The sequence below is a fragment of the Poecilia reticulata genome, linkage group LG2, assembly GCF_000633615.1.
Source record: "Poecilia reticulata strain Guanapo linkage group LG2, Guppy_female_1.0+MT, whole genome shotgun sequence".
NCBI lineage: Eukaryota > Metazoa > Chordata > Actinopteri > Cyprinodontiformes > Poeciliidae > Poecilia > Poecilia reticulata.
This window is the reverse complement of record NC_024332.1, coordinates 6,318,472-6,332,917: the sequence shown is the minus strand read 5'-3', so window position 1 is coordinate 6,332,917 and position 14,446 is coordinate 6,318,472. Positions and strand designations below refer to the sequence as shown.

The 14,446-nt window shown below is 40.7% G+C and overlaps 2 protein-coding genes and 1 long non-coding RNA gene across 3 annotated transcripts; 1 reads left to right on the top strand and 2 right to left on the bottom strand.

The window, feature by feature from the left end:
* Positions 1-535: 535 nt before the first annotated feature.
* Positions 536-2,219, bottom strand: LOC103474356 (uncharacterized). The gene is made up of 3 exons (XR_535173.2): positions 2,069-2,219; positions 1,770-1,841; positions 536-1,625 (listed from the first exon to the last, which is right to left on the bottom strand). It is a non-coding gene; the product is annotated as an uncharacterized LOC103474356 (long non-coding RNA).
* A 1,699-nt stretch (positions 2,220-3,918) lies between these two features.
* Positions 3,919-7,825, top strand: LOC103474365 (retinol dehydrogenase 3-like). The gene is made up of 5 exons (XM_008425255.2): positions 3,919-4,025; positions 6,231-6,545; positions 6,635-6,893; positions 6,978-7,141; positions 7,214-7,825. The coding sequence occupies exons 2-5, from the start codon at positions 6,233-6,235 to the stop codon at positions 7,435-7,437; spliced, it is 960 nt and encodes a 319-aa protein (XP_008423477.1). The 5' UTR covers positions 3,919-4,025; positions 6,231-6,232; the 3' UTR covers positions 7,438-7,825.
* A 2,866-nt stretch (positions 7,826-10,691) lies between these two features.
* Positions 10,692-14,446, bottom strand: atp5f1b (ATP synthase F1 subunit beta). The gene is made up of 10 exons (XM_008425265.2): positions 14,344-14,446; positions 13,509-13,682; positions 13,257-13,431; positions 13,048-13,169; positions 12,281-12,465; positions 12,038-12,196; positions 11,836-11,958; positions 11,484-11,696; positions 11,203-11,404; positions 10,692-11,125 (listed from the first exon to the last, which is right to left on the bottom strand). Exons 1-10 carry the CDS (start codon positions 14,444-14,446, stop codon positions 11,028-11,030), a joined length of 1,554 nt encoding a protein of 517 aa, XP_008423487.1. The 3' UTR covers positions 10,692-11,027.

Sequence of the window (14,446 nt, the reverse complement as noted above, 5' to 3'; positions counted from 1 at the left end):
AAGGAGCAAAAAGGGCAGGTGCTCAAGCCCCCCCAGCTCCCCCCTCTGCACGTGCCTGATACCTGGTCAGAATGATCAGGTGTTGCTCACTTTAAATAATAAAAAGGCTAATTTTGCTGCTGTTTCAGTCTCATTCTAAATCATTGACTAGCTAACTTTTAAACAAAGTTAGCAGTAATATTTTGGACATGTGACTATTCCAGAATTAAAACGGCTTAACCAAAAAGATTTAGTTCTATATATGAAAGACAACTGACAATAAGATGTTACAAACGAGCGATATTCATGGCAACATTCCTGACAGTTCACCTCGTTCAAACGGAGTTTCTCTGACTCCTTCTGCTGCTGCCTTTACTCTGAGCCGTTCAGAGGGGGAGGAGAGAGGAAGCGCTCTGCTGAATGCGCCTTCAGAAGAGCGCTTCGCATGCTTCAAAATAAAAGCATGCAAGTGGAAGATTTTAAAATTCTTCGCAACTGCGGTGAAATTATTGGGGGGGACGAATGTGGCTCTCTCCAATATTGGGGGGGACATGTCCCCCCTGTGCCCCCCCTCCCCGCTTCCTACGCCTATGCCCTCAACACCGAGTTGTGAAAGTCTTTGAACACTTTTTCTTCTCAAAACTTGGGAACAATCTTACCCTTTTACCTCCTTCGCATTTGACAACAAACTCAAACGGATTGTATGTGATTGGCCAACACAAGGTAGTAGAAAATTGTGAACTGGAAGAAAATTAAGAATATCTACCAATATAAATCTGGGTTCCAACTCCCACTTGTCTTGCCCAAGTATTTGAGTCTTTGAGGAAGACACGTCATGAGAGAACGGTAAACAAATGCAGGCCGTCACATAAAATCACGAATGGAAAAAAAAATGCACTTAACCTTGTTGCTGAAACAGTTTAAAATGTGAAAAGGTTTAAGGGGTATTTATGAAAACTTCTCAGTCCCCCTGATCAACACTCTTGTTTGATGACCTGCACATTGATGGAAAGTAATAAACAACCGCAACCTTTATAGGCCTTTTCTAGCCCTTTGTAGTAATCAAGGCTCAAGAGCTAAATGAAAAACTCTAAAAGGTCAAAACAGAAAACTGCTACTCCTCATTTCTCTGTGTTTGGTGAGGGAGCACATACAATCTCTAAGGGTTTATAAACACAAAACTGAATAAAAGCGTTTTGCTCGTTATTTCCACCAGCTCTGCATTTTCTTAATGTTAGCTTGGTTTTCATCAGTCGCATTGAGACTTAAGGAAATCCAGCACCAGTTTATTCGACGGAGTTTTGCACTCTGAAGTCTGAAAAACACAAGTTTTTCAGACTTCAAGCTAGGGTTAGCGTCCTAAGTGAGAGTTAAATAAGTTGGTTCCTGATCTATACTGGCTGGATCAAGGTTTTGGTAGTGGGAGTCTTCAGATCTGGATCCTAGTGCCCAGTTTTCAGACGTCACCTGAAATAAAAGAGAACAAATGTCTTCTAATGCAACACTGCAGATTCATTTTGTATCTTTTTTTTTGTTACTATCTGGATGTCAGAATCTCTGTTTTGACTAATTCTGGTAAAAGTTAAACTTAACCAGAGTCTGCAACCTTCATGTTACGTCTGTGTCTGATGTTCTCGTGTCTGCAGCTGAGGGAAAGAAAAGGTGAACAAATGTAGAAGAATAAATAAAAATGTGAACAAATGCTTCCCATAAATTTAATTTGTAAAACTCTTTTGCTTGTTGGTTGCATTTAAATATGCACATTAAATAAGTCTGTAAATGGGGTTTACCATTGGCTCTCGTCCTCCATTGGTAAAGCAGAATTAGAAACACGACTATTGAGATGCCAGTCGCCGTGGCAACTCCACCGACAATCAGAGGAAGAGCGTGAAGCAAATAACATCATTTATAATTTCAAAATCAGCTCAAAATAATTTCAAAACATGAAGAGCTAGGAAATAAATGCATTTCAATCCATTTTAAGCTCTTCAAATTGCATTGGGTTTATTTAAAGTAAAATACGGTTGGAGTTTTTGAGAAAATCAAGAAAATAACCAAAACAACAGCATGTGATATGAAGGTAAATCACCTGATATCCTGATTTGTTTGGATGTTGCTGCTGTGGTTGAAGGTCTTTCTGCAGTTTCTGGTAAAAACACAAAATAATCAGTGAAGTTTAATTAATTAATTTTTTTTTGCAAGATAAAGCTGGATAATATTTATAATGCATGAAAACTGGATTAGCGGGTGTTTGGGTTTTATTAGTGCTTTTATCACCTCCATGCACTAAAAAAACAGCTGATTCAAGTTAAATAAATTAATTGGTCACAAGTAGTTAAATGAAGTTTGTCAAACTTATTTATTTACATTTGTTCAAACTTGGATGAACTTAATGTGATTACATGTGACCAATTAACACAATATATTTAAGTTAGGTCACATGTTCAGTTTTTTCAGCGTGTTTATTCTGTTGTCTTGCTCTGTCAGTTTATTCCTTTGTTTGTTTCATTATTTATTCTTATTTTCTGTTCTTTGCGCATCTGGATTCTGTTTCCTGTATTTTTCCTTCCCTCTTGTTTTTACACTTTCTAGTTTCTTCTTTATGAGTGATAAACATTTTCTTCTTTTCTATTTCATCTCAAATGCCGTTAATGGAGAAAGCAAAGGAATCTAATTCAGCAGGTTTCATCAGTTTACCAGCTGCTGTGTGACTGTTTTGATGGGATCTTCAGGCTGAATACAGTTTGGGCTCAGAGTTACTCTCATGGGGATGTGATCCATTAAAAGTTTTTTTTCTCTCTCAAATTTCAAACCCCAAATTTTAAGTTATTTTAGACCACTTGTCAAAGTATAACTACTTGCACACAGCATGAATGTCTGTGAAATAGCAAGAAAAAAACGGAGGATGGATGGATTGATAGATGGATTTAGGAACATTCATTGAATGCTCTCTGAAAACAATATAGCTGAAGTTGTAGCTAACTTTAGATAACGCTGATAGTTGCCAGAAGTTTGCAAGTCAGTGCTGAAACTAACCTTGGGAGAACCTTAAGGCAAGATTCCCCCTGGACGTTTTCTGAAGGTTGCACCAAATTCGTTGTTAATCTTCAGCCATTTTTGATACAAATTTAGAGGATATTCCTTCATATTTCCCTGGTGGTCACACTGTCCTTGTTGAAGCTAACCTTTGGAGAATTAAGAAAACCTTTATGGAACTTGCCCGGGAGATTTTCTGAAGGTTGCACCATGAAAACTGAAGTCATCCTTGAGGGAAATTTAGACATTTGCTAATGTAACAGGGTTTTATTTGAACAATATCATAAATGTGAAGTTTGTGTTTATAAATTCTTAAAATTTATTTTGTTTAATCAAGAAGTTGTTTCTTCATTGGTGTATTAAGTTCAGCTATGATGCTCTACACAGTTGGTAGCCAGTTACCATAGCAACCAGCAGCTCCTCCCTCTTTTTCTGTTGCTGTCTGTAACCATGGTATAAGGATCAGCTCTGTTTTCTTTACAAGTATTATTTTTTGACGTCTACTTTATAAAATATATAAAACTATAGACAAATGTAATCATATACAGTGTTTTGTGAGTAATTTTGCTCAGTTTTGTATATGTTTTAAACTATTATCATTATTAATGTTGTGCATTTTAGCCAGGTTTAATAATTTTACAACTGTTAGCTGATGTCACCTACTGCTAACTTCACAATGGGAACTATTGCTCCGTAGTTTATTTGGGGTTATTTATATATAAAATATATTAAAATTTTATTTTCATTTATGCTAGGGGTAAAAGAGAAAACACTACATGGTATAGAATGAAAATATCAGAACTGAAAACTAATAGGAGCTATGTAGAAATGAAAACAAAACAGAATAAAAGATGACCAACATAACTGGATATGGACAAACAATTCCTTCTCTTGCCAGCAGGGGGCGCCTATTGTTGTTTTCTATTTCGACATCTGTTCATTAGATTCCTGACTGACTCATCCGGTCCACTCGAACAGGAGACAGTCCACCGGACATTGCGCTGCTGCAGGTAACTCTTTTTCTACCTTTTCAGTATCTATTGGGGACAATTTATAAAATGACAAGGTGATGAGAACAGAGAGGAGGTGAGATGTCAGACTATGCATTGTTTTACTTTATTTGTTCTACTGCAGATTTTTTAAATCTCTTTATCGGAGTAGAATTCGCTCTATCGATCCCTGCAGGTCCTCTTGTCATGTTACGAAATGTGGCTGCATGAATGTTTCCTCCTGTAAGTTTAGTGTGCGACTCAGTTATGCTTTCCAGGGAGGTTTTTAAACTTTCAGCAACAACTTTTTCTTCACCGTAGCATAATGTTGTTAAAAAATAGTGAAAGCAACGCCATATTTAACATTCTGGCCACAATTACTGGGCTTAGCAGAAAAAAAAATGATATAAATGTAACTTTTTCAGTCAGTGTGTTCATTTATTAGCTCGTAAAAGGTTTCGACTATGAGGACAGGAGAATGTGTGGTGGGAAGTGAGCTCATAATCTTCAGAAGGACTTTCATGTACGGAAGCACATTCATGCCAAATGAAACAAATAAAATGAATCAGATTTTCTGGGCCAAATATGATTCTGAAAGTTGTTGGAACAGTTAGTGATCCATGGTTTTGTAAATATAAATAAAACTGATAAGGAAATAGTGTAACGCCATCTGAAGGGTCATGAAGGCTAACAATGTTGCAAATTTTACAATCGATAAATAAAAAAAATCCTGCTGGTGATTGCAGACAGTGTGGTCATAAAAATCTGAGTGTAGACTGCAATGTCAGCTACAGGACAGAATATGTCACACAACAACCAACCATTGGAGCAGACTCGGAGGTGTAAATTTGACCTCCAAGGTGATTACAGAAAACAATGTGCAAGTTGCTTTTGTGATTAGCTTTTGTAGCTGAAAAAGCAGCACAAAAAAGGTTAGATCTATTACAATTATCTACATGCCAGCTTATGCAGAGGACTTGTTAGGGATCCATCTCTTTGCATAATCCATATAGAATGTTATGGAAGAGAGGTTGGGTTTTTATATTTTAAAAAATCTATAAATAATACATTTGCAATAAAAAATATGTTCTTCTTCTCTACAAATGGGTGTAAGATCACAAACAAACTGCAAAAAGGAAAATTGAACATCTTTTAATGACTGTTGAAAACCAAACAGTTACCAAAGGGCTCTTTGAGAAACCAAATTAGTTTAATTGCTGGTTCAGTTTACTACAAAACATAAGATTTTAAGGGCAAGATAAAGAAAAAAAAAATGAATGCCATCCATCCATTTTCTTGCACCCTTTTTCCCTCAGTGGGGTCGGGAGGGGTGCTGGTGCCCATCTCCAGCCAACGTTTCGGGCGAGAGGCGGGGTACACCCTGGACAGGTTGCCAGTCTGTTGCAGGGCAACACAGAGACACACAGGACACACAACCATGCGCACACACACTCACACCTAGGGGCAATTTGGAGAGGCCAATTAACCTGACAGTCATGTTTTTGGACTGTGGGAGGAAACCGGAGTACCCAGAGAAAACCCACGCACGCACAGGGAGAACATGCAAACTCCATGCAGAAAGACCCCAGGCTGGGAATCGAACCCAGAACCTTCTTGCTGCAAGGCAACAGCTCTACCAACTGCGCCACTGTGCAGCCCTTAAACTTTAGAGCCCATAAACTTTATTGTTGTTGAACTCATTTTCTTACCAGAAAAGGAATCTGAGAATTTACAAAATGCAGTTTTTAACAGGTTAAAAAAAAGTAGCCTGGCCCTTTTATATTCTTGAACTTAATCACATTGAAGGGGTCTTAAGGAACAAGACTTTGTTTAAACTCTTGCCAAGGCACCAGAATTGCATTTTGGATTTAAAAAAAAAAAAAACGTCATGAAGATTTTGAAGATTGTGACCTTTTGCAAAATCTTTGTATTTTCCATATTAGCAGAAAAAAAATAGGGTTGCACCAATATGTAAATTTGGACCAATATTGAGATATTTATGCTCCTTTTATAGCCAGTGACTGATTTTTACTAATATAATTTATATGTATATTCCCCTACGCCATTCATGACCAAACAAATACCATATGACATTACAAGGTTGGAAATGAACTTTGGTTTTAGGGTCAGATTGGTTATTTACCCAGAATATTTTTGCCTGACGTTTCTTTACAGATGAGCTTGCCTCCCTCCAGTAACAAATTAGAACATTCTTTTACATTACAGACATGTTCCTGTATCTTCTGGGCCTGCTCGTGCTCTTCTACCTGTTCCGCTGGATCAGAGAGCTCCCCAGGGTCGGTGACAAGGCCAACAAGTATGTGTACATCACGGGCTGCGACACCGGCTTTGGGAACCTTCTGGCTCGCCATCTGGATAAGATAGGCTTCCGAGTGATTGCCGGGTGTTACACTGAGAAGGGAGAGGAGGAGCTGAAGAAGGCCTGCTCCAGCAACCTGATCACAACACACCTGGATGTTACGTCGAAGGAGAGCTTGGCTAAAGTTGCAGCCATGATAAAGGGCAAAGTTGGGGTGCATGGTGAGTTGGTTGTAGATGGACAGATAGGCATTTCATTGAGAAATTTAGCAGGTTGTTCAAGGTTGTATGTGTATTTGGGTTCCTTGCAGGTCTCTGGGCTTTGGTAAACAACGCGGGTGTTGCTGTTCCCTCCGGCCCCTGCGACTGGCATACCCTTGACGATTACAAATCAATGCTGGAGGTGAACCTGAACGGGGTGATTGGAGCCACACTGAGCGTCCTGCCTCTGATAAAGAAGGCCAGAGGCCGAGTGGTGAATGTCGCAAGTGTATTTGGGAGGATCTGTGTCACCGGGGGCCCATACCCCGTCTCAAAGTTCGGCGTCGAGGCTTTCAACGACAGCCTCCGGTGAAATATTAACCTGTGCCATAAATGTTCTCCTACACCAACACAGGCTTTTTAGTGTTGACAAAGACAGCATATTTTCCTCAGGTTCACCCTGGCTCCTTTTGGTGTCAAAGTCCTCTGTATTGAGCCGGGATTCTTCAAGACCAGCGTCACAGACAGCGAACTCCACACCAGGAACGTCCAAACTCTGTGGGACAGACTGCCGCAGGACGTCAAAGATGACTACGGGGTTGAATACCTCCAAAAATGTAAGCGTAAACCTTTCGTTCCTGTCACTTGTCGTCTTTCATTTGCTTCAACGGACTCATCTTTTGTTCCAGCCAAAGACGTGATAAAAGAAAAAGTCGCCCAAATGAGTGACGGCGATCTGATGAAGGTGGTCAGCTGCATGGAGCACGCCGTGTCCGCCACCTGGCCGCGCAAACGTTACTCCCCCGGCTGGGACGCCAAGTTTTTCTGGCTGCCAATGTCATACATGCCAACCTGTTTTGTTGATTACTTCTTCCTGAAGAATGCCGTTCCCATTGCCAAGAAGTTACAGTAACATTGCCAAGACGTTACAGTAACCCTCCATCTATGCGTCCACTTCATCCATTACCACTCTGTACATCTTGGCTGACAATGCACATTTCAATGTTAGCAGTCGGTTTCAGTCTTGAATTGTTCATCATGACAAGGTTGAGCTGCTCTCTCAAGGATACGGTCAAGGCCACCTTATCTGCTGCTTAAAGTAAAATCTCCGCATTAAAGATAGTCAGGTGTTAAAGGTTAAGCAAAAACAATAAAAAGCCCAACCTGCTTTCAATTTGGTTACAAAATTAGGCTAGTCTGTGCACACAGAAATCAATCCAACCTTTAGATCAGTGTTTCTCGACCCTGGTCCTCACCGCCCCCCTGCTCTGCATGTTTTAGATGTGCCTCTATTTCAGAACAGCTGATTCAAATGATTGCATGACCATCAAGTTCTGCAGAAGCCTGTTAATCACCCAGAGATACAAGGTTTGTGGCAGAAGGGAAACACCTAAAACATGCAGGACCCGCATGCAGGTGAGGACCAGGGTTGAGAAACTGATTTAAATGTTAGATAATCCAGTGGTTGACTCAAAATAAGCCCCAATCACCACCCCTCCAGTTGGTATGGATATTTTTTTTGTTATGTTGCATTTTCCTTTATGGCAAAACATTTGTTTGGAAGTAGTTTTCAAATACAAGTTGGCAAACCTATGTTGTGCTGCAATTTCATTTTTTTTCTTTCAAATATATTCAACAGTTGTTAGTTTAAGCCACAGGTGTCAAACTCCAATCTTCAAGGGCCGGTATCCTGCAACTTTTAGATGTGCCTCTGCTGCACCACACCTGAATAGAATAATTAGGTTATTAGCAGGGCTCTGGAGAACATATCTACACAAGGAAGCAATCAAGCCATTTCATTTCAGTGTTTTGTACCTGTGGCACATCTAGAAACTGCTGGACAGTGACCCTTGAGGACTGGAGTTCAACATCCCTGATTTATGGCCTTAAAATTACAGAAAGATCTAACATTCAACATGCTGGCTGCAGCCTATAGAGCCTAAGAAATTCCCCAGTCTGAGTTTTCTGGGACGTTCACAAATTTCAGCTTAATCATACAGAATTATGCATGAGAGTTGTTTGGGAATTATTTCAAATTTCTTATCATAAATGGCAGAAACAATCGCTTTTTTTTTAGATCCTTGCTGTTGTCTAATTATCAAATGCTTTAGAACAGCAGTCAGCTTGGTAAGGTAATTTTTCACCAGTCAAATGTCCAAGATGTGCTCTAATCTGTAAATCTTTTACGTTCTCATGCTGAAATATTGGTAACCCTTTCCACCACGCCCTAAAAAGTTAGATTAAGTTACTCGGGTGTCTTCCAAGTCAACTTCAGTGCCTTGCAAAATTTGACTTCGGTTTTTTAAAATAACTTAAATGTTCAATTTTCTTCCCTAAACATAACTACTTTCAAGGGCGTAGGAACGAGTCTGTCATTGGGGGGACGCATGTCGGAAACCTGACAGATCAGTAAATAGCTTGAGCAGAAATGTCAAACAATTGTGCCATCAACACGTCAGTAATGCGTTACTCTAATCTGACCCTGGTTTCAGTAACAAGTATTCTAACATGTTACTATTTACAATCCAATAATCAGATTAAAGTTATGCATAGTATAATGACTGTCATTCCAGGATGAACACTCACTTTAGCATTTGCCTCACAACTAGCAAGATAAATACTCTGGTAGCACAGAGGCTACCAGATTCTGATATATCTTATTGGTCAAAAGACATTTGATTATTGGTCAAAATGCAGTGATATAAATTGACTGGTAATTTAATTGGTTCTACCTCTTTCTAAAACCAAAGTAGAAAACAGCTCATAAAATAGGACTTAACAGTTTTAAACTCAATACAGCTGTATGACCAACAAAAATAAAATCTAAAAAACAAGTTTTGTTCTTCTTGAACATCTCTCTACAKCAGTGCAACAGTTTGATCTACAAAATAAATAAAAATGATACTTTTCACATCTAACAGACACTTTAGCTCCTCACTGTTAACTGAGTCTCACTTTCCAGCCCTGTAACTTACCAAACATGACCCATAAAAAACACTGAGGCAAAAAGCCTAAATGTTTTTTTTTTCTTGTCATTTTCAGTCACAAACATTTAACTAAAATATCTACAGATATGTGTTTCTGTCTCTGCCTCCTCTGACTCTCTACAGCCTGATGTTCCTGCATGGATTCATGGATTTACAGACACTACAGTAATGTAGTGTCAGAATGTGAACTAAATATAAAAAGTATGTTTTTATCATACAGAATGATAATTTAAACTACTTAATTTTCAGATGTATAAATTATTATACATCTCAACTCTATTTACTGTGTAGCAAAAATGTTCACAAATTTATTTTTAAACCTCTCAAGCACTTTTCTTATTGTCTGCTAACCATTACCCTTACAGTGTGGAAATAATGAAAAAAATATTGAAACATTGAAAGAAATCAACCTGACATCAGTCTTCACCCGTTTTCCTTTCTGGTTTTATTGAAATTAATATAATTTTATATCTTCACACTCTGAAACTCCACTTGGCTCTCCTAGATGCCTTCCCTGACCTGCTCCTCTCATAATAAAAGTTTATTTAAAAAGTTAATATTTCAATAAACTAAATGAAGACCTCACCAGAGCTTCTTCACCTTTCTTCATCATTCTAGCACTGCTGTTCTCCTAAATATCTAAATAATATAAATACATGTTAAGTGGTTGAGTATGATCAGGTGTTGCTCACTTTAAATAATAAAAAGGCTAATTTTGCTGCCGTTTCAGTCTCATTCTAAATCATTGATTAGACTAGCTAAGTTTTAAACAAAGTTAGCAGTAAAATTTTGGATATGTGACTATTCCAGAATTAAAGCGGCTTAACCAAAAAGATTTAGTTCTATATATGAAAGTAAACTGACAATAAGATGTTACAAACGAGCGATATTCATGGCAACATTCCTGAGTTTACCTCATTCAAACAGTTTCTCTGACTCCGTCTGCTGCTGCCTGAGCCGTTCTGAGGGGGAGGAGAGAGGAAGCGCTCTGCTGAATGCGCCTTCAAAATAAAAGCATGCGAGTGGAAGATTTTAAAATTCTTCACAACTGCGGTGAAATTATTGGGGGGGACGAATGTGACTCTCTCCAATATTGGGGGGGACATATCCCCCGCTTCCTACACCTATGACTACTTTAAAGCACATTACCTTACCACATGAAGTGACAAAAAAAAAAAGGTTCCAATTATTTGTCCCGTTTTATTTCCAAACGTAACAATCTGAAACAACTCAGTTTTACAGCTCAAGTATGCCATCTTGTGGTCACAGTAGAGGACAATCATTTCATAAGATTTCTCAAGGAACAGGCCTCTATTACAGCTAAAGCTTATGAAATATGCAGTTGACAAGTCTGTTTGTGTAAAGACAGTGATTTATTCCATCTTTCACTGGAAACATTAAATAGAACTTTCTTCAGGGCGACAAGACAGGTACATTTGTATTTTTGACATGTTTTACAAACCAAGTGCTCCTAACCATAGGACCCTCCCCCTCTCTGCTCAGAATGTTCAGGTGTTTATGAGTGCTCCTCAGCCAGCTTCTCAGCTTTCTGGACCACTTCCTCAATGGGACCGACCATGTAGAAGGCCTGCTCAGGCAGGTTATCATACTCGCCTGGAACAACAAAAAGCATAAAGTTATGAAGGGTGCTTTTCAGCTTAAATGTAGATGTGCTTTATAACAATACTTGCCTCCAAGGATGCTCTTGAAGCCCTTGATGGTTTCTTTAAGGGGCACCAGTTTGCCCAAGTGGCCTGTGAAGACCTCAGCCACCTGGAAGGGCTGAGACAGGAAACGCTGGATCTTGCGGGCGCGGGCCACAGTCAGTTTGTCCTCCTCGGACAACTCATCCATACCCAGGATGGCAATAATGTCCTGAAGGGACTTGTAGTCCTGTAAGAAGGCTAACCAGTTAGCTTGTTGACTAGCCAACAGGTCTTCATAATGACAAAAACAATGCAGTTTCCCCAACCTGAAGGATCTTCTGCACGCCACGGGCGACGTCATAATGTTCAGCTCCGACGATGTTGGGGTCCATGATACGGGAGGTGGAGTCCAGGGGATCCACGGCGGGGTAGATGCCCAACTCGGCGATGGCACGGGACAGTACAGTGGTGGCGTCCAAGTGAGCGAAGGTGGTGGCAGGAGCAGGGTCAGTCAAGTCGTCAGCGGGCACGTAGATGGCCTGCAGAGGAAACAAAGTTTAGCGTCAGGTTAATTTGATCACATTATTGTTCCCCCAGAAAGGTAGATGTTGGTTAATTTTGTGCAGCAAAAACAATTTTATCAAGCAGAGTTGAGATCGTGTTTTGCCAAATATTTACCTGCACAGATGTGATCGAACCCTTCTTGGTGGTGGTGATTCTCTCCTGCATGGTACCCATGTCAGTGGCCAGAGTGGGCTGGTAACCCACAGCGGAGGGGATACGACCCAGCAGGGCAGACACCTGAGGGGGCGGTAGGCGATTCTTTTAGCAAAAACCTTCCTGTTAGAGAAGATTCCTCAGCCGTGTTACCGGTACACACCTCAGAACCGGCCTGTGTGAAGCGGAAGATGTTGTCAATGAAGAGGAGCACGTCCTGACCCTCCTGGTCACGGAAGTACTCGGCCACAGTCAGTCCAGTCAAGGCCACTCTGGCGCGGGCGCCTGGGGGCTCGTTCATCTGTCCATACACCAGCGCCACCTACAGGGGAAAAACAGACTTTAACCAGCCCGTCCCATTACTGCACGATGGATGTGCTGCTACTTTGAAGAGTTCGAGCCAAACCTTAGAGGTGGTGTCCTTCAGGTTGATGACACCAGACTCAATCATCTCATGATACAAGTCGTTTCCCTCGCGGGTCCGCTCGCCCACGCCGGCGAACACGGAGTAACCACCATGGGCCTTGGCCACGTTGTTGATCAGCTCCATGATCAACACGGTCTTTCCTACTCCAGCGCCACCGAAAAGCCCTGAAACCACAAGCAATGTCACTGCGTTGCTACGGAGGATGTTTCCACTGAAAGACAACGATTTCCATCTGGGAACAGCGAAAACATTTTCTATTGATTAAAAAGTGGCTGTTGGAATATGAAAGTGAACATTTAAAAATAAAAAACCTATTCTAAATGTAGCAAAGGTTAATGGTTATTGTTTCCATTTTATTTATCGTTTAGTCTTTGATTATTTAAAAACATCCTCCAGTTCCAATGTTAACATATTGCTTGAAAATGGTCTCAAAATAACATTATCGCTTATTGGGACAGTTTAAAAATTGTGGCAGGCCCCAAAGCACAACAGTAATATTGGTCAGCTTCCAAAAATAATGGCCCATTTTAGGAAAAAGAGGTTTTTTTTTTTTTTTTTGCATAAAACATCTTTTGGAAAGAAAGGTAAACTAGTTCCTCTGACCCCAAAAATTGCATTTGCTGCCATTTATAGATATTTAAGAAAAACTGGAATCAGTACGTCAAAACGGAAAATGTCTCAAGTTTTTTAAATTACCCTCACCCCCTTCAAAAACTGAACTACTCCTTTAATGCTATAATACATACCAATTTTCCCTCCCTTGGCATAAGGGGCCAGCAGGTCCACCACCTTAATGCCAGTCACCAGAATCTCCTGCTCCACGCTCATGTCGGTGAATTCAGGAGCCTCAGCATGGATAGGTGCAGTCCTGAGGGAGAAAGAGTTAAATAGTTAACTTTAATTCTTAGGTAGGAATTGAATGTTGGAAGATTATAGATATTTTATTTTGACGCACTGTTTGGTACTGATTGGACCCCTTTCATCAATGGGCTCGCCGATCACATTCATAATCCTCCCCAGGGTCTCGGGCCCCACTGGGATTCTGATGGGGGCCCCGGTGTCCAGAACCTTCTGTCCACGAATCAGACCCTCAGTACCATCCATAGCGATGGTACGCACTGTGTTCTCACCTATGAACAGCAAGTAGGTTCAGCAAGCTTCTACAAACGTGAAGTAGTTTTGTTAGTTGAAGGTTTCTAAGGCTCACCAAGATGCTGAGCAACCTCCAGGACTAGCCTAGAGTCGCGGCCGGCGACTTCCAGGGCGTTGAGAATGGGAGGGAGGCCCTCATCGAACTGGACGTCGACGACGGCACCGATGACGGCCACAATGCGGCCTGTGGCGACGCTGGCGGCGGCAGCAGGAGCGACATAGTCCCTGCCTGCGGATGGATACAAAATTGAGCCATACGAGAATAACACTGCTATTCACACATAGGAACAACCTCATTACACTAATTATTCCTTATAAACATTTTCTGCTGGTTTAAAACAAGCTGAATATTACCTTGCATGTGGAGAAAACATGAAAATACTACACCGCCCCATTGGAAGCTGTGTTTTGAATGACAAATGAATGACGTGTACTCTAGTTTACACTTTATGCAGCTCCTAAACTTACCGGGACATATTCTAACAAATGTAGAGTTCAAATTTGCCCTCTTTAATCGTTTATGTCAAACTAACTGCGTCTTTCTTTGCAGAAGACCGAGTAACCTTGCTAATTTGCTAACCTAGCAGCGCCTCATGTCATTTCACAAAGGTCATTTCTAATAACATTACAAACTGCAGAGTCCACTTGTTTTCCAATGCAAACAATTATTCAATACAAGCATGCAAGTCATTATATATGCATGTTATGTTTCCGAGTAGGATAAACTAAAGTAAAATCTGACATTTTAAAACAGAGGCCTACTATGTCACCGGCAGGCTAGCCAGCGTGTTGCTAGCCCCAGTTAACGTTAGCGCTGCCCTCTCAGACTATCACAAACATTTTAACGCAATGTTTCCTCTCGGAAAACGGCCAGCCTGCAGGGGACTCACGCGAAAGAACAGCCGGGGATCCAACGAGGGCTTTCAGGGGCTGGACCCCAGGCTTGAGAGCCTGCAAAGCCCCGGTGCAGCAGCGTCCCACAGCTCCTAACAT